A 19539-nucleotide genomic window follows, 5' to 3' on the forward strand; every position below is an offset into this window, starting at 1 on the left:
CGGCTGCCCTGCCGATCCTCCCCCACGGGAACAGCCCGCCATCGGAACATGGGAGGAATGGGAGGCCCTCCTTGCGTCGCAGGACCCGGACACCCAACTTCGCTGCGTGAACCGGGGTGCCAGTGCCATGACACACGCGCGTAATGTGAGGGCTGTGCGGAGGCCCTGGGCCCTTGAAGGGTCCAAACTCACTAGCTTAATAAAGTTTTTCCATCCATCCATCTGGGTATCTCCATGCGATGGCAAACAACATTACCTTGGCTCTGTCCAGCTTCGTGGTACTTGCATATTTTTAAGTCTTGGTGCATGATAGTTAGGACACCCTGTATAAGCTATGCACTTCCTTGGAGAAAGTTACAGTCGTATTGCGCGGTGGCCCACACCCAAGTTGGCCCCCATCCAAATTTGGAGTTGGCCAACCCCCAAACCCCCAAATTTCATTCGGCTCACCTCTACTATAAGCTTCCCCATGCATTTTCTATGGAGCCCTATGTATCCCTATGGGTATTGCCTCTGATCAATGTTTTTATTGTTCCTTATCTCTTATAAAGATACCAATCATCTACATTTATATTATAATGAATAAACATTTTAAGTTCGCAAATTACACATTTTGCTTGATGGACCTGTGGTACTCGCCAAAGAATGTTTACGCATTAAAAGTAGTGCTTAGCTGACAACTTGTAGCCACTTGTGCAACCCGGCGCAAAACACGTCAGCATATCACATGCTCGACACAAGCCAGGCTTCACACCTCCGCAGACCAGCTCAAGCACTCAAACCTCCGAACGAATTTCTGCAGGATGCAACAAATGCGCAGCACCATAACAACCACATGGGACGCAGCTGTAGCAAAGGCATGCAACTGGAAGCGCTGCCGGTAGCGCGACTCGATCGCAGCGCCGTTAGTTCTCACGACTGCCACGGAGCCCATGTTTTCAGTGGAGCTGTGAAACTGAGTTGGTTCTATTAACGTTGCTCGTAGTATTGTCTGCTTGCGTCAGCTTGTGTCAGCTTTCGCTCACGCTTGTTTTGATTGGCTTTTCAGGCGAGATCTTCATGCGGTCACGTGGCTGAATGAAACGCCTGCCCTCGTCCACCAGTCATATCGCTCGTTGTGTCACGCTGCTCTACAGTGTTCTTGATTTGAAATTACTGGCCTCGTGGTACTGTTACCTCTGTAGCTACGTCATGGAACTTGTTAGCTTTCAAAAGAACTTACTTACAGACTTTGAAAAAAGAAAGTTCAGCGAAAACTGACGAGCTGTTCTAAAGTTGCTCAATAAAAGTGTGTTGGCTGCAATTCGTGTGGTGTCGTGATGCTGCTCCACATAACACGTGTGTTATGTGGAGCAATATTACTCGATGACACAGGATCTTAGCTAGTGAGTTTGTCACCAAGTAAGCCTGTTTTGTGATGTTTTGGGGCTTGCTTTGGATGATACGATACTTGGATGATACGTTTTATTTTCTGGTTTCCGCGAAGATCGTATCAACGAAGTTCCACTGTAAATGAATTTTTCGTCATGTTCATGATAACAGTGACACAAAACAGGTATAGGCGACCTGCCTCACACATGGCGCTATAAAGGATGTGCCAAGAATCAGGCGGTTGGTGGAAAGTGATGCCAACAATGGCTTTCTGTTGTCTCGCCCACCATCGAGGCCTGGGCACTGCCATGCAGTAGCAATGTGCAGTGCTTCCCTCCACGTATTGTTAGAACACGGGGAGAGAAGCTCCAGCTGGTATTTGCATTCGGCGCACATGTATACATACACTCACAGACACCGACCAGCAGCCAAGCCAAACTCAGGCGAGCAGGCAGAGAAAGCAAGAAGATGGGACTTTGCTGTACAAGAATGCTGCCGCTGCTGTTGTAGTCGTAAACGTAAAAGAAGTCTGCAGTCTTCTTTTAAAGGGGCTTCTATGCATTGTCATAGCATCGCACATGCCTTTCCTCACCTTGCATGTAGGGCAACTCTGGGGATGGGCGCTGAGGGGGGAGGGCGTCGCCGTCAGCCTGCAATGCTGCCACACGTTCGGGGCTCAAGGTCCACGAGGAGAGCGGGTCGTGCAGCAGGACCTCCACCACCGTCACCAGCAGCTCTCGGGAGGCACGCATCACCTCCATGGTGCGCTCGCAGCATCTGGGGCCATGATGGCACAAGCTCACATTCCACGCTCACATGTGCCAGGGAACATGACTGTGCATATAGCTGAACTGGCCGACAATTGGCAAGACATTGGGAAACATTAAGAGTGCTGCTTCTTTGGTGAGTTGCTAATTCATATTGTGCATGAGGTGTGCTTCACAGAAAAGAACAGAGTGAGGCATGCCCTTATTTCTGCATGTCCACATTTATAGATGCTCGTACAGCTCAGCAGCATCCCATGGCTGTACGATGACGTCAACTTTCAATAACGTCATTTGCTAAAGTGCATGTGTCTGCCTCACTCTGTCCTTGTCTCACCCTAGCACAGTTGGGAAACAGTCAGCTACATATACGCGCAGGTACATGTTGTGCAGATATATGTGTCGGCAATAGACGTTTGGTGTTCAGCTATGCTGGTACAGCTTTGGTGATGGACCTGGGCCCAAGAAAGCAGCCTTACAGATTGCAAAGTTGAAATGTTATGTTGTGCCACATAGCAGGTGTAAAGGGGTTTTCTAATTTCTTGTTCTGCAGGCATGACGTGGACATACACGAGACGATGCACAGCATTACCTTCCACATGCATTTCCAGTTTTTGCTGCCATACCACCCCTAAAGAGTCATGGGACACATTGTGGGGTAGTAAAACAAGACCACAAAAAAAAAAGAAAATTACCAGCAGACACCTTCAAATCTACACTGATTACTACAAGGTGTATTGTATAATGTGTGTGAAGATATATCAACTTTCTATGTGTCATCAGAAGGTGCTATGTTTGTAGCTTTCATAACCAGGTGCCTCATTTCACACTTGCTTCTTCCCATAATTTTTTTTTTACTCTGGGAACAATTAAGGTTACATGCAGAGCGGTGACATCGAATCATGCAGTGTACCGTCTGTGCTTTTGTTCATTCAAAGGCTGAAAACATCCACCAAAATACAGTAAAATCTTGGTGATACGAATCTCGCGGGGTCACATGAAATATTCGTATCACCCAAAATTCGTATCATCAAAACATACGCAAAATCAAGAAAAAATGTAATTTTTTTACCAGAAGAGATTCCTAATAGTGGAACCCCATTGATACCTTCCTCGCTGCTGCGTTTTCCCGGCTGCTACGTCGCGTTTTCGCGGTCCCGACCTAAACCTCATTGACTTCCACGTACAGTCGAATCTCAATATTTCGAACGCGAAGGGGCCCGAAAATTTGTTCGAAAAAGGACGTATTTTTGAATTATTCGTGCACCATAGCACGATGCACGAACGGTGCGAGTCGTGAAATATTGCGGCACACAAGAGCATAAGGAGCGAGGGCCATGAACTGCCCACGCCCGCCAACGCTGGCTTCCCGATAACGGCAGAACACAAAACTTCAGGGTGTGGGCGGCGCTGGCACGGCGACGGGTGCACGTGGAGATCGTGTAAGGTGAGGGGGGAGGGCGGCAGGGAAGTGGATTTGGCCTCGGCAACTCTGCTGCTTCGGTGGCTCCCCTCGCCCTCCTTGTCAACTCCCTCACCTTCGACTGTCACCGTGTGCGCCCGCTGCCGTGCCGGCGCCGCCGCTCCAGCCAACCTGGCGCCAGCTCCCCGAAGTTTCGTTTTCTGCCGTTATCGGGAAACGGGCGTTTGCCGGCGTGGGCAGTTTCGTTGGCCGGCCTGGGACAGCGCCGCTGCTTCCCTCTGCGCCGTAGCCACAGTGTGCAAGGTCAACACGTAACTAAAAAATAGAGGAAGCATAAAGGAGAAGGATTCACTGCCATTTTCTCCGCGTGGCTGAGACGTCGGCACGTACACGCGTGTTCCGGCACAATGCCATTTGAGACCTTGCCATTTGAGAGAGGGTAAAATTTCCGCCGCGTTTTTTTTCTTTCTTTTTTAAATTTTTTTTGTTCGCGCACGGCATTGAGGGGTCTCTTCTAATAAGCTTTTACTCTATGGCAGTGCCGGAGCAATGCCGGTCGGAGGCGCCGCCGCATGATTTGGCACGCTGCTGAGAGCATTTTATGTTCGAATTAACCGTCGCAAATGCTTTCGCGTTCCATTTACCAGCGTTTTTGCAGAGCCACGTGTCTGTGCCGGTCGCTCCGCTGGCTCGCCTGCCGCCGCTGTTGATCACGCATTCGTATGATCCGCAGCGGCGCGGCAACGCGTTCGGAACAGCTGATTTTTTTCGTATTGTGAGCAATGTATCTCGGCCGGGGAATGTTACGAATTTGTATCACACCGAAATTCGGACCAGCCGGGATCGTATCACCGGGGTTTTACTGTATCCATCATGTGCCTGCCATAAAGATAGAAAAAGCCTGCCATTTTCTGGAGGGAAACAGCCATAGAAGCTATAGAAGATTGGCATGGTGCCATCATGGGGCATTTCTGTGCCAACAATAAAGCATGCTGAGAATCTCCACTTATTGCACCTCTGGCACAGTATGGCCAATTATTAAACTATTTGACGACTGACGATCACCATCTAGAGCAAGAGTATGTTTGTTTAGGCCAATTACTCACAGGTGATCCTGATCAAGACAAGAAAATTCACTCGAGAATAAGAAATTAGTGGGATCGAGCACATACGGCAGGCATTACCAAGTCATGACTGTCAATTTACCGCTACTCTTGATATGTACCACTCTATATACAACACATATGTACCACTCTATATGCCAACACTCATTGGCAAACACCTCGAATGAAGACCGTATACCAATTGAAATATCATTAATATACAACAAAAACAATAGTGGTCCCAACACTGCGCTTTGGGGAACTTCCGACTCAACTGGTGCATATTGTGAAGATATACCCTTCAGAACAACAGCCTGTTTCCGCAATAACAAATATTTGGCAATGCCCACTCTATTATCTTACCATCCAAGTGATAAGCTTTTAATTTGGAAAGCAGGAGACTGTGTTCGACTACATCAAATGCTTTACAGAAATTTAAGAAAGTGCAGTCCACAACTAGTTCCTTATCAATTGCTGAGGCTAAATCGTGAATAAACTCTACCAACTCTACCAACTGTGTATTGCAAGGTAAACCACATCTGAAACCATGTTGGCTGGGGCTTAGGAGATTATGTTTGGTTAAATGGACCATAACGCAACTATATATTACATGCTCCATAACTTTGCAGGTTATACTATAGTTAGGGAAACGGGTCTGTAGTTCTGAATGGAGTTTCACTCCATTCATACATACATACTCTTATGTATGGGCACGATTTGCGCTAACTTACAATCATAAGGCATGTCAATTTCATTGAGGGACTTCTGGAACAACTGAGTGAAATGAGAGCATAACGCGTCCGCACAATTCCTTATAATAGCAGCAGGAATGTCATCAAGGCCGCATGCCCTTAGCCTGGTTCCCATCTTTTAACTTACGGATACCTTCGACACAAAAAAAAAAGCTCTCAAAACTAAAATAACCAAGAGGCAAAGATCGCATATAGCACATAAAAATGACAATTTAACAAGTCCGAAGCTCTAGAAAAGAAATCAACATCACAAAAAAATGTACAGGTTTACAAGAGGAGTGAACAGAATTTTGTAAACACGAGACAACCACCAACGAGTTGACGCGAAAACAGAGTATAAAAAGTAAAAGGTGATAGTACAAGTTGCTCACAAGATGTGCAAAAACAACAGTGCACACTGCTATGAATGTACTGGCCCTTCTCCCTGTAACAGTATACAGTGGAATCTCGATAAGATCACGGCTAATACGAAATTCCGGATGATACGAATTTTTCTGAGGTCCCGGCCGAGTGCCATTACTTTGCAATGTGCTAGAGAACGGTTGTTACGAATCGATTTTTGACCCGCGTCGGTTGATACGAATAAACGCCGCCCCACCGACGCCCGCGAAAAAGAACAGCGCGTAGTCACGTGCATTTTCCCTTTCTCTTTTGGTGCGGAGGCGCGGACGCGGCGCCGGACAGCGCGAAAGCCGCGACTGGGCGCAAAGAGTTTGAAGCGGTGGTGCTTTTGTTGCTTTTGTGCTTTTCTTTTTCTCTCTTCGCTCGCTGCAGCGGCCGCGCTTCCCCACGTGCGGCCGCCGCAGCAAGCGAAGGTTAGTGCGGTCTATCGCTTCAACGGAAACTGAGCGGCGTAAGCACAGTGCATACAAAGGTCAGAGCCGTGTGGAGATCGCTTTCAAGATACGGTGCGCGCGACAACACCGACAGCCAGCACAGGCACAAAGTACAAGAATGCATTTGTTGGCAGAGTAGGAGCCGTCCCCCACTCCTTCCCTCCTGCGCTACCTTCCCGCTTTCCTCCTTTCGCGTGGGGAGTTTGGGTCCCCAGTTACCCTTGCGCTCGGTTGCAAGATATGCATTTGGCGCCGCAGCACAGCGTCGCCCCCCCCCCCCTCCCTCCCTCCCTCCCATAGCCTCATGGCCTTTCGTGCAACGGAAGTCGCGTTTGCTCTCTGCTGTGCATTCACTGTCCATGAAGGCGCGCGTCCCCCGCGCGCTTTCACTTGCACATACGGTGCGCGGTGACAACTTTATCGCCCTTGGACTCATGCTCCACATCTCATGCTCCTCCTCCGCATTGCCCTCGTTGATCTCCTCTCCCGTCGGTGGGCACACCTTGTGCTCGCTACCGCCCTTGTCGGTGAGATTTTCCCAAGGAAGCCGCAATTTCGTCTCACGCGGCTGCACTGTAAGCGGTATGCGTATACATGAAGTTCTATGGGAGGGTAAACGGGAGTCGGAAAAGGCCGCGTTGTAGCCAGTTCTGCACTATAAACGGCTACGTTATAAGTGGTCTATACTGCAAATACTTTTTACGTACGTGTGCCTGAGTGTGTTCACCTCTCGACTCTTTAATTTAGCTAGTTTTGATTGAGTTTCGATGATACGATTTCGGCTAATACGAATTTTTTTCGTGACCCCGTGAGGGTCAGGCAAGACCTGCCCGTCCCAACGTGGGAGCGGCCCGCGGTGGCTCCTCCCCCGTAAGGGGTTCTCGGAGTCGCTCCTCAGGACCTAAAATAAAGTTCACTGCCTGCCTGCCCACCCCGTGAGATTCGTATCATCGATATTGACAATGGCTGCTTTTAATGCAATGCCACGCATCATGGTTCTTAAGCTTCATTAAACAAGCACAACTTGGCCAATCAGGTATTGAGAACGAACATGTGAAAGCAGGACGTACCTACGGAATGTTCCTTCCACACCACAGATGCCCATACCATCCACAACATCTCTAGTCAGGCGGAACGGCACCGTCTCCGGTGTGTTGAGCACACGGCCTTGTTCAAATGCAACACCTGAGGAAAGCAAAGGGCAGTTTCAACACTGACGAAACCTGCTTAATGGTGTAAAGGAAGCAAAAATCTCATCGTGTAAAGCGCTTCTGCTACTTGGAAACCACATGTAGAGGGACAAGCATCAGCATGCGTTATCAATAAACTGTGCGAGGCACATTCCGAGACCAGAGTGCACACCTCTGTTGATTGTTTAATAAAAGAAGTGTTTGTGCTCAGTCTGAAGGCGCTCGCTGCATAGTAAGAAAGTATGGCGAGATGGGCTTGTTGGTTCACCTTGAATGGCAGTAATGGAGCGCTTAGTAAAGACGAGGACAAAAAAGGAGATGCTCGTGTGTTTCCTTTTCAAATGTGAAGCATTTCTTGCCAGTGGCTCAGTCTGTTGTCCCGCATCCCACACCCCCACAGCGCATGCGCATCCCCTCCCCCTCTCTCTCCTCTAGGAATCCTGTACGGAGCGGCGCCCACGTCCCACACCCCACAGCGCATGCGCGTCCCCTCCCCTCTCTCTCCTCTCTTATGCTCCCCCTTTCTCTCTTCTAGGAATACTCTACGGAGCGGAGCCCACATGCCACACCCCTACAGCGCATGCGCGTCCCCTCCCCTCTCTCTCCTCTCCTAAGCTCGACCCCTTTCTCTCCTCTAGGAATCCGGAGCGGCGCGCTAGACAGGTGGTGCGACAGCTGCATACTCCGCTGGGGGCGCCACGCTAGTTCCGTGGTATGAAAATGACGGAGTGCGAGCGCCTCATTCTCTCTCCTGTGCAGCGCTGCGATGAGCGCTCGGGCCGCTACCGCGAAACCATCTCCCGCTCAAGCTAACCATCTCTCCGGTGCTTCGCATCCACACATAGTTCCCTTTAGCGGGAGATGGAGTAATCTATTTGTCCTCGTCTTTACTAAGTATAATTTATTTATTCAATAATTTGCTTACTTTAAATACCTGCAGGGCATTACAGAAGGAAGTAGGGACATCAAATACTGTAAACACAAATACAATTATCAGGTCACAATATGATCTTGAAGTGCATTTTTAAAGTCACTCGAATCGGTAATAGCCACAGCGAAGGAGGCGGGCAAGTGGCTCCTGTCATTACATGCTTCAGAAATGGAAGAATGAAAGTGTTGGTTAGCATTATGATGACGGTCAATACGAGGTATGAACGGGACAGTAGCTCTTCCTTAAGCTATGAGAATTATGGTAATAAATCTTATTAAATAAGGTGAGACATGTTATTTTTCTACGAGACGGAAGTGATGGGCGATGTAACGGCATTTTCATTGATGATACTGCCACGTAGTAGTGACGCTGAATAAAACAGTCGCAAAACTGTGCATGACGAAACTGACTCCCTACTGGGCGAACCCGTGCCCACAAAAGCAAGCCACACCCAAAGCACAACGACAGCGGCGAACACAGTCGGCGATCGGCGAAAATCTGATCAGCGGCGAAACGTGTCGGCTTTTATACCTGAGTCATCGAAGGTTCCAGATTAATCCTTGATGCCCGCGGGTCTTCCAGAAAGTTCTACTCAATTCGTGTCGGTCATACAATCAGATAACATAAGCGTCGGTGAAAACAGGCAACGGAAAGAAGCATCGATAACGTTCTAGAAACTTCCGACGCCGAGCGATAACGTTTAACATTTGTTAGCCGGTGGAAAGCAGCCACCGGTGAAAGATAAACATGTATACGTGTCAATACCCTCCCCTTAAAAAGCATCGTCCCTATGCTACAAACACGAAAGCGAAAACAAAACCACGCGTACAGAAAGGGACAAAAATAACAAAGCAACAAAGGACCTAAGTTCATCAGCGGGCGTAGAAAGGCTTAAGACGCACCACGTGGATGACTTCAGGTCGTGCGCGGCGCCGCTGTGATTGCGAAATACCGTCTGGCACGACCTCATAGTCCAGTGCGCCAATACGTCGGATGCACAGGAGCTTTGCACACCCAGTGCAAAGCTCTTGGACTCCAGCATCGCAGCCAACACCGTTGCGAGAGAGCCACAGGTGGGCCAATGGATTCAGCCCAACGTCGTGCGCCCTGTGGACCTTCCCAGTGACACCCGGACGAAGTTCACGACTGGAGCGATTGGCCCAAGTTGCCACCCAAGAACAACGCGGATCAGAAGCGTGCAATCATAGTCGAGTCCTATCACCGACGGTGTGCATCTGCATCACGAAATGCTTCACCACACCACTACTCCTTTGAGTACCTAATATCTGTAGGAATATCTATTGGCAATTTCCTCAGCGATGCTGGCTGGTTCCGTGAGAGTGAGAAGGTTCTGCTTAGCTGTCTTTCATTGTGTCGTAAGATAGATGACTACAAGCACTGGGTGTCTGCGCTGGAATGTTGCCTAAGGCAACATTCCAGCACGTACAGCAGTCGTACTGCAAGTTCACAGAGGCCATGGATACCTTGGAGGAGACCAAGCAGTACATTGTCAAGCTCACCAATGTGGGCCACTCGCTCAACCTGGCGGGCCTCTACTCCGAGTTCTCATCACTCTACTCCAGCCGTAGCCAGTACAAAGAGGCATATGAATGGGCTATGTAGGCTCTAATGCACCTTAATTCCAATGCACACCCTAAGTCAATTATTAATGTCCTCCGACAAGCTTCGAAAGCATGTGTTGTAAAAAGGGAATTCAAGCAGGCGGAGCTCCTGATTAAGCAGGCACTTCACATGGCCTGGGAGCATTTTGGTCGGGAACACCCAAAAACAGCAGACACCCTTCTTGACTATGGCTTCTACCTGCTGAACACAGACTCTGTGAGTCAATCTGTACGAGTCTATAGGAAAGTCTTGGATATACGGCAAAGTGTCCACGGTGGCAACAACCTCTATGTTGCCCTTGCACATGAAGATCTTGCTTACTCATTCTATGTTCTCGAGTACCAACCTGGAAGGTTTCAGAATGCAAGAGACCATGCTGAAAAGGCCATGCAGATCATGACCCGTCTGCTTCCTGAAGACCATTTACTCCTGGCTTCTTCAAAAAGAGTGAAAGCGCTGATCCTGGAGGAGATAGCTATTGACAACACCGACAAGGAGCAAGAGATGCGGCTGCTGCAGGAAGCATTGGATCTACACGTGTCAGCACTGCGCCTCTCATGCCAGGCCTTTGGGGAGATAAACATTCAGACAGCCAAGCACTATGGAAACCTTGGTCGTCTCTACCAGTCGATGCGACGCTTCAAGGAGGCGGAAGAGATGCATCTGAAGGCGATTGACATCAAAGAGAGACTACTTGGACCTGAGGATTACGAGGTGGCCTTGTCGGTCGGTCACCTAGCTTCACTCTACAACTATGACATAAAGCTCTATGAGCAGGCTGAGCACCTCTACCTCCGTTCTATTGCCATTGGAACAAAACTGTTTGGAGAGGCATATGGTCTGAAGTACGACTACCGGGGCCTGCTGAGGGTTTCTATGGAGATGAACAAGACCAATCAAGTGCTTCGCTACACACGGGTGCTAGAAGAGTGGCGGCAGCTGCGTCAGCACAGTCTGCGTGAAGGCCACAATGCTTCCCCATTCATCTTTTGTGTCTGCAAGGTGCCCCCCGAGGATACCTACACATACATCACCAGCCTGCGGTAGAGTTGCCCACCAAGGTTCATAGATGTAATCGAGCCCTCTGCAATGCCTGAAGTGTGTGTACTGCCAGTCCCAGAGTTGGTCACCTGGCTTTCCTTACTGTCAGTGCCCTGGCCCATGGTTTGTCCATCAGCACTGCAGTTCAGTTGCAGGGCCATAAGGATCCCTCTTTGCCTGGCGTGGAACGCCTTATAAACTTCCGATACAGGTGCGTCCTGCTCCGAGCGATAACGTTTAACATTTGTTAGCCGGTGGAAAGCGGCCACTGGTGAAAGATAAACATGTATACGTGTCAATACGCTAGGAAGATGAGAGTAGTAACAGAAAATGAAACATGTTCAATTCTGAACAGCTTCAATGGTGGCTAGTGAGACTTTGAATGAATGAATCCTACAGAGCTGATACATATTCTAGTTTGGAACGAACAAAAGCTTTACAAAACAGGAGTTTAAGAGGTGCAAGCACTCAAGCATGCGGTTAGCCCTATCAACAACATAACTAATGTGCGGCTGCCAAGGAGGTTAGCGTTAATGTGGGCTCAAAAGTATTTGTAAGTAGTTAATTCCACAAGAGCAGAACCATCAATGTAATACTTGCAAGCACTTCTTGAAAGTTAACGAGAAATTCTCAATACTTTGCACTTGCTTGCATTTTGTTTCATTTTCCATGTGTTACACCTTCTAGTACTATTAATACAACTAGTACAGTGCAACCTCGTTCATACGATTCTGCGTAATACGTGTTTTTTTTCCCGGCCAATGCCTCATAGGAGCAATGTATTTTCATGCGGTTGATTTGATCGCATTTTCACCTGAGATTGGATGATATGACTGCAAACTGGTATTTCTAAAACTCGTAGCTTTACATTTAAGTGTACTAGATTAAATTACATTCCAACGACCCACGAGCGAGTTAAGGACTGGTGACACTGGTGGAAAAACGTGCGCCTCAAAAGCGGCCGCGAAGCAGGTTTTTTCGTGCCGTGGGAGGGATCGGTCCCGAACGGAATTAAATTGCCGCGTGCCCCGGCAGCAAACGAGCCGTGAGCAAAGCAGACCAATGAGAGCTGCGCCTTCATTAATGGAAGAACATTGGTATCATGCGGACCCGCCCAATCACTATTTTTGCACTTGCAGTATCGTCTGCTCGCACTTGTTTTGGTTAGCTTTTCAGGCAAGATGCGGTCACGTGGCTGAATGAAGCGCCTGGCCTCGTCCGATAGCCGTTGTGTAACGTTGCTCTACAGTGTTCGTTTGTTTCAGAATTCTTGGCCTCGTGGCGCCGTGACCTCCATGGCTATGTCAATGAAACGCAAGGTGCTGATTTTGAAAGAAAAACTCGATATCATCAGCACCGAAGGAGGTCGTGACAGCTGCGGTGACTGGTGCTCAACTGCTGGCAACGCACTCGCAGCGTGAGACCCTCTTCGGGGCTTCATCGCAAATGTGCAGTTGAGTGAGGAAACGGCGGCTTCGTCTTTCAAAAGAACTTGTTTACGTCTTGAAAAAAAAAAGAAAGTTCAGCAAAACCTGACGAGCTATTTTAAGGTTGCTCAGCTGCGGTTCGTGTGATGTCAAGTGATGCTGCTCCGCATAACACGCATGCTATGCAGAGCAGTATCACTCGACGCCACAGGAAGTTTTGCTGCGAGTTTGTCACCAAGTAAACCTGTTTTCGTAGGTTTTGGGGCTTGCTTTGGATGATACGATTTTTGGATGATACGTTTTATTTTCTGGTTCTCGCGAAGATCGTATCAACGAGGTTCCACTGTAATATTGTTAAAGACAGAGCAGAACATTGTTGATACGATCCAGTTTTGTACGATTTTCCAGTGCCAACGTTTGTGATTGCAAATGCAAAAAAGTGACCCAATACCGTTATGCTTCTTTTTTGCCAGTTATAATATGTTTCTGGAAAACATTTTTTGGCACCGACGTTCAGTCACCAAAATATGATCATATGATACGTTTTCCAGCTGCTAGATCCTATGTGAACAAGAAAAGGTGTGAGGTACGCGCAACTGAGTGTAGGCACCCACAATGGCAGCTTCCCCACAGTACTCGCCAACCCTGCTCACAAAAAAATGCCGCCACTTACTCGGTTCCCTATTCCAGTATTAACAAATCTCCTTGCGGGCCTTCGTACGTCGCCATTCGCAACTATAGCCGCCAACCCAATTGCAATAAGCATAATTCACCCACATGTTTTGCAGCGCATGTAGCATAGGAAACGTCAATGTCGCATGGCACATGCGCGAAAACGGGGCTTTCAGAATGGCCCAAGAAGCCTTTCTAAATATCAAGGAAAGAAAATGATAGTGTCAGTTCGTCAACCTGTATAACGGAAACTTTCCCTTGACGCGCACGTGTAGATGGCATTTTGATAGCTTTGTTTTCGTGCATGTGCTGTTTGTGTCATGTATCTCCTAGTTATCCGTGAGTACACAGTGAGAGTCTGTGCTTGTCCTACGTACCCCCCCCCCTTTTAAATTTATATATTTATAGTTATTTATCGTTTACCCACAGCACCTATCGGCATTACAGTGGGGGGCTTTACAGACATAAGAAATTAAAGCAGGTAAGCATGACATGGGGTTTCGATACATAACTATTGTGCACTCACTCAGAGGCATACACAGGGTGCACCAACAAGAAGAGAAACACGAACAGATTTACTTGTTCAGCACATCTTGCGTAAAAAAAAAAGTAATAAGAAACAACAACGTAAGCACACTGTCAACACAGCCTAAAAAAGAAAGAAAGTTTCATGGTTACAACTTCTGATGTAAAAAATGAAAGTCGTGTGTTATCACTAGATAAAACAAAAAGAACAACAACATACAAGTGCACCAAAAGACGAGGCACAACTGTGAAGCAGCTGAAAACATTTTGCGTGCTAGTATCATATCACAACACGGAGTGCACTTTGTGAGGCCTCACAAACCTAGTGGTTTCCAGTCTAACACACTCGAACCTCGTTATAGCAAAGTTGAAAGAGAGCCGACATTACTTCGTTATGTCCGTTGCTTCGTTATATCCATTACTGCCATTTACTGCAATATATGGCCAGTGGTGCGCACAATTGTAAACATGGAAATACGAAGATGGCTTCGCTGCCTACGAAACCACTACGTGGCCACACATGCGATGAAATTTGAATAAAACCACAAAAGAATCTTCAGTGTGTGTAACATGCGACTTAGCACCTTTCGCGTCCGCTTTCCACTTGGCTCGTCATGGTCGAGCAGCACGTGGTGATCGAGGAGGCAAGCGTACTTCGCCGCGCACTCCGAGATTGCACCAATGCCAATGCGACCTCGGAGTCCACGCCCAGCTGCCAGCCAGAGGGAGAAGTGAATGCAGGGCATGACCCACACGCCGGGGAGGTCTCTGAGGCCAGACCTAGCTGCGGCTGCTTACGTGGCACTAAGTGAATGCACCAATCTTTAACACCGCGGCGCGTAGCCACACAGCATGATATGGCGCGTGCAGTTGCGCGTGACCCCCCGATATTGCGCCGGGAGATCTCGGAGGCCACGCCCAGCTGCGCCTGCCTGCGCCGTGCAGAAGTGAATGCACCAATCTTTCGCACCGCCACGCGTGGCCACGCAGTGTGGCGTGGCTCGCGGAGCCAGGCATGCTCGAGAGAAGTCAGTGGGGAAGTGCGATTGTAAGCTGCGGCTTGTGCATGCGTGTGCAGCTAATCGCAGCAGCGAGAAAGACCAGTGTTGCTCGATGACGTATTCGATGCAGGGACATGGGAGTTTTGAATTGCCGCAGCGAACAGCAGTCATCATCATCGCATACCAGTTTATATAAGATACAATAAGCTGCAAACATCCTTATAGATGATGTTACCTGAAAGCTGATGTCATTGATGTATGTGGGTCATTCCACGCCAACTGTTCCAACCTTCACGCTCCACCATCAGCGATTTCTTTGAAAAAAATTGAGGACTATCTATTTAAAACAAGAAGTTTTCCTGTAAAACATTTTTGCAATAGAAAATTTAGGCACCACCAGGAACATCTGAAGTTTTTTTAGAAAGCTCAAAAGCAGGAGTTGTAAATTGCATTGTTAAAAAATTTGCTCTTCTTAAATCAGGCGAGGACAGGATCTTCCATGGAGAATGAACATAAGCTTTTCACTTAAAAAAGGTTTTATCGATCTTTACGTTGGCGTGAGTTCTTTATACGGTCCTAAATATGCAGAACTTGGTCCATATTGGGAATTTTTTGGTAGAAAGATAACTTTTACCCAAAAGCTATATTGTCGCGATGCACAAATCTCAGGAGGTTTATTATAGAAGCACCGCGCCGTACTCGGGAGAAGGAACCAGAGAGGCGCCAACAACAAGAATCTCTTCTTCTTCTCTAGATGCCCTCCGGAATCTCGAGCAGCCCGGTCGTCGTCTTTGTCGGCGCCAGGGTGCACTTGTGCACGAATACCGACGCGGCATTACCCTCCCTCCAGAGCGAGCATCGTCCCGATGCTGATCAGATCGTGGCAGAAAGACTCGTAGTTGATAGCTTGGCGGTGTCCACTTCACTCTGAATGATAAGGCTTCATGCGCACTAAGTGCACTACCTCAGGCACCTGTTGACGACGTTTCGAGCAGCATGAACCATCACCAACCACCTCGTAGGTCACGTCGCTAATACGGCGTAGAACCTTGTATGGTCCGAAGTACCGGCGTAGAAGTTTCTCCGAGAGCCCTCGGCGTCGGACGGGAGACCAAATCCAGACTCTTTCCCCAGGCGTATAAGCGGCAAATTGGTGGCGGAGATTGTAGCGTCGTGCGTCGCGTTCTTGCTGACTAGTTATCCTGACGCGGGCGAGCTGTTGTGCTTCTTCGGCGCATTCAGTGAAATCTGCGGCATCTGCATCTGAACCATTGCAGTCATGAGGCAGCATAGCGTCAAGCATTGTAGTGACTTCTCGACCATGGACCAGAGCGAAAGGCGTCATTTTCGTTGTTTCTTGGCGTGCCGTATTGTATGCGAATGTGACGTATGGTAAGATTGTGTCCCAGTTCTTGTGCTCCACATCGACATACATGCAAAGCATGTCTGCGATGGTCTTGTTGAGGCGCTCGGTAAGCCCATTTGTTTGTGGATGATAGGCCGTCGTCTTCCTATGGGCTGTGCCACTCAGCGTGAGCACAATTCGCAGAAGCTCAGCTGTGAATGCGGCTCCTTTGTCGGTTATGATGATCGCTGGAGCACCGTGTCTGAGGACAATGTTCTCGATAAAGAATCATGCTGCTTCAGCTGCCGTGCCGCTCGGAATCGCCTTGGTTTCCGCATATCGGGTTAGATAGTCCGTCGCGACTATGACCCATCTGTTGCCGCTGTCAGATAGTGGAAAGGGACCCAGGAGGTCTATGCCAATTTGAGCAAACGGCGTTTCCGGTACTGGAACGGGGTGCAATAGCCCAGCGGGTTTAGTCGGTGGTGCTTTGCGTCGCTGACACTCAAGGCATGTCCTCACGTAGTGCTTCACCTCGTCTGCGAGCCTAGGCCAGTAGTAGTTTTGTTTGATTCGTGCTAGTGTTCGCGTGTAACCAAGGTGGCCCGAGGTGGCTTCGTCGTGGCAGGCTTGCAAGATTTCGCGGCGCAGAACTTCGGGAACTACTAGCAGATGGCTCTTCCCTGTTGGAGAGAAGTTCTTCCTATAGAGAACGCCATCGCGCAAACAGAATGAAGGTAGACTCCGGGAAAATAATCTTGACACCTTCGTAGCTCGCCCTTCCAAGAACTCGATCAAGGTGTTGAGCTCTCGGTCGGCTTGCTGTTGCTGAGAGATGGCGGCCGCATCAACAATCCCTAAAAAGCCTGCGCATTCATCCGCATCTGCGCTCGGTGATTCTATAGGTGATCTGGAGAGGCAGTCGGCATCAAGGTGCTGTCTTCCCGATTTATACACCACTGTCATATCGTACTCTTGCCAAACGTGCCAAACGTCCGTACGGGTCTTTCATATTGGTCAGCCAGCAAAGCGAATGATGGTCGCTTACTACTTGAAAGGCGCGGCCGTATAAATACGGGCAAAACTTCGTGACTGCCCATACGACGGCCAGACATTCCTTCTCCGTGGTTGAGTAATTGGACTCAGCACGTGACAATGTTCGACTTGCATAAGCAACTACTCTCTCGGCACTGTCTTGCCACTGAACAAGGACAGCTCCAAGGCCCACGTTGCTGGCATCGGTATGGATCGCCGTTGACGCATCCTCGTCAAAGTGAGCGAGTACTGGCGGAGTTTGTAGACGCTGCCGTAACTCGTTGAACGCCACTTCTTGCTCCTCTCCCCATACAAACGCAACGTCGTCTCTAGTGAGGCGGGTGAGTGGAGAGGCGAGATGTGCAAAATTGGCAATAAATCGTCGGTAATAAGCGCAGAGACCCATGAAGCGTCTGACCGCCTTCTTATCCGTAGGCCGAGGGAACTTTGTGACTGCTGCAGTTTTATCGGGGTCAGGCTTAACTCCTTCTTGACTAACTACATGACCCAGAAACTGAAGCTGTTCAAACCCAAAGTGACATTTTTCAGGTTTCAATGTGAGTCCCGCGGACCGTATGGCTTGAAGAACTGACAGCAGCCGCTTTAGATGTTCTTCGAAAGTGGCGGAAAAAACAATCACATCGTCGAGGTACACCAGGCATGTCTTCCACTTCAGACCGGATAAGACAGTATCCATGAGCCTTTGAAACGTGGCTGGGGCCAAGCATAAGCCGAAAGGCGCCAGAACCTTGAATTCATAAAGCCCATCAGGCGTCACGAATGCCGTCTTCTCTCGATCACGCTCATCTACCTCTATTTGCCAGTATCCACTCTTAAGGTCCATAGAGGAGAAGTAGCGCGCATGCCGTAGCCTGTCTAAAGAGTCGTCAATCCGCGGCAGCGGATACACATCTTTCTTTGTAACATGATTCAGCTTGCGATAATCAATGCAGAACCGCAAGCTACCATCTTTCTTTTTGACAAGCACCACAGGTGATGCCCATGGGCTGTTCAACGGCTGGATGACATCATCCTGTAGCATCTTTTCAACCTGCTGCTGTATCGCCTCGCGCTCTTTCTGAGCTACACGATACGGGTTCTGTCGGATGGGTCTTGCTGTCTCCTCCGTGATGATGCGATGCTTTGTCAGCGGCGTTTGACCAACTCGCGACGTAGACAAGAAGCAGTCCTTAAACTGTTCAAGCAGTTCCATAAGCCGGTGTCAATCTGCAGGTGTTAAGCTCGGTCCAATATCGACGGCAGGTGTGCATGGCATTGTAGGAGCCTTGGCTTCTCCTTGCATAGCAAAAGAGTCTTCAGTGTGGTCGATATCATTGAGATACACGACAGCGGTGCCTTTACTGATATATCGACGTTCGTTTGTGAAATTTGTCAATAGAACATCTGTACGCCCGTCGACTAAGGAGACGATGCCACGGGCGATGGCGACTCCTTGGCGGAAGAGGAGGGTGGTTGCATGTTCCGCGACCGCTTCTTCGGTGAGCTGTGTGCCACAACTGACGGAAACAAGGCTGCAAGACAGTGGCGGTATGCAGACGTCCTCGTCGATAATACGTAAGGTGCGGCGCTGTCGCTCTGTTCCATTGGCCATGTCGTTAGCAGGAGAAAACGTTACTACGCCATCGCGTATGTTGACAACGGCACCATACTCCCTTAAGAAGTCCATGCCTAAAATGAGTGATTTGCAGCACTCCGGCAGAATCACAAATGTGGCGACAAAAGCTGCGTTCCCGATCGTGAGCCTTGCAGTACATTTGCCTGTAGGAGTCATAATCTGGCCGCCAGCATTGCGAATATAAGGGCCCGTCCATTTAGTCCTGACTTTCTTGAGTTTGTCTGCCAGCGGCTCGCTCATAATTGAAAAGTCCGCGCCAGTGTCTACTAAGGCCGTCACTTCGTGCCCGTCAATCGTAACAGCGAGGTCGGCAGTCACAGTTTTGTCGGCATTATTTACGTTTTCCGCGCCTTCCGTTCTCGGCAACAAGGGGGGATTTTCGGCAATTTGAGGACTTGCAACCTTCCCCCTTGAGGTCGCTGCTTTCAGTTTCCCCGCCGTGGGCTGGGAGAACGACCTCTCACGACGTCAGCAAAAGTGCGGCTGTTCGGCGAGGCGAAACGTGCTGGAGACGGTGAGAGCGACCGGAGATTCGAAGAGCTCACTTGCCGGCCAGTGCGGCTGTCGTCGAAGGGGACACGGTTTTCGTCAGCCAGGCGACGCGTAGTGCCATATGGGCCACTCTGGTAGCCAGCTGGGCGATGAGGGCAGAAACGATAGATGTGTCCTGGTTCGCCACAATTGTAGCACAATGGCCGCCGATCTTCAGTGCGCCATATATCGGTCCTACGGAGCTGGGGCCATCTGACAGGTTCCCTTTGGGCCCAGGCTGCGACAGGAGGCCGTTGACGGTATTGTGGCGACGGCAGGGAGGACAAGGGACGGTAAACAGCGTCTGTATGGCTGTATGTGTTCGGCTGGTAC

The 19539-nt window shown here is 49.2% G+C and overlaps 2 protein-coding genes across 2 annotated transcripts in view; one reads left to right on the top strand and one right to left on the bottom strand.

Annotated features, from left to right (window-relative positions):
- LOC119462600 (serine-protein kinase ATM-like) overlaps nucleotides 1-19539 on the bottom strand; it is a 111740-nt gene that overhangs the window by 49058 nt on the left and 43143 nt on the right. The window contains exons 4-5 of the mRNA XM_049673053.1: nucleotides 7320-7434; nucleotides 1964-2148 (exon numbers count right to left, since the gene is read on the bottom strand). Of these exons, the coding sequence (XP_049529010.1) occupies nucleotides 1964-2148; nucleotides 7320-7434 (300 nt within the window). The remainder of the gene's footprint in view (nucleotides 1-1963; nucleotides 2149-7319; nucleotides 7435-19539) is intronic.
- On the top strand, nucleotides 9582-11063 carry LOC119461887 (amyloid protein-binding protein 2-like). Its single transcript, XM_037723255.2, is given in 1 exon segment — nucleotides 9582-11063. A coding segment is annotated over 1 exon segment (1254 nt). The 5' UTR covers nucleotides 9582-9786; the 3' UTR covers nucleotides 11041-11063.

This window comes from Dermacentor silvarum, chromosome 8 (genome assembly GCF_013339745.2).
Source record: "Dermacentor silvarum isolate Dsil-2018 chromosome 8, BIME_Dsil_1.4, whole genome shotgun sequence".
Taxonomy (NCBI): domain Eukaryota; kingdom Metazoa; phylum Arthropoda; class Arachnida; order Ixodida; family Ixodidae; genus Dermacentor; species Dermacentor silvarum.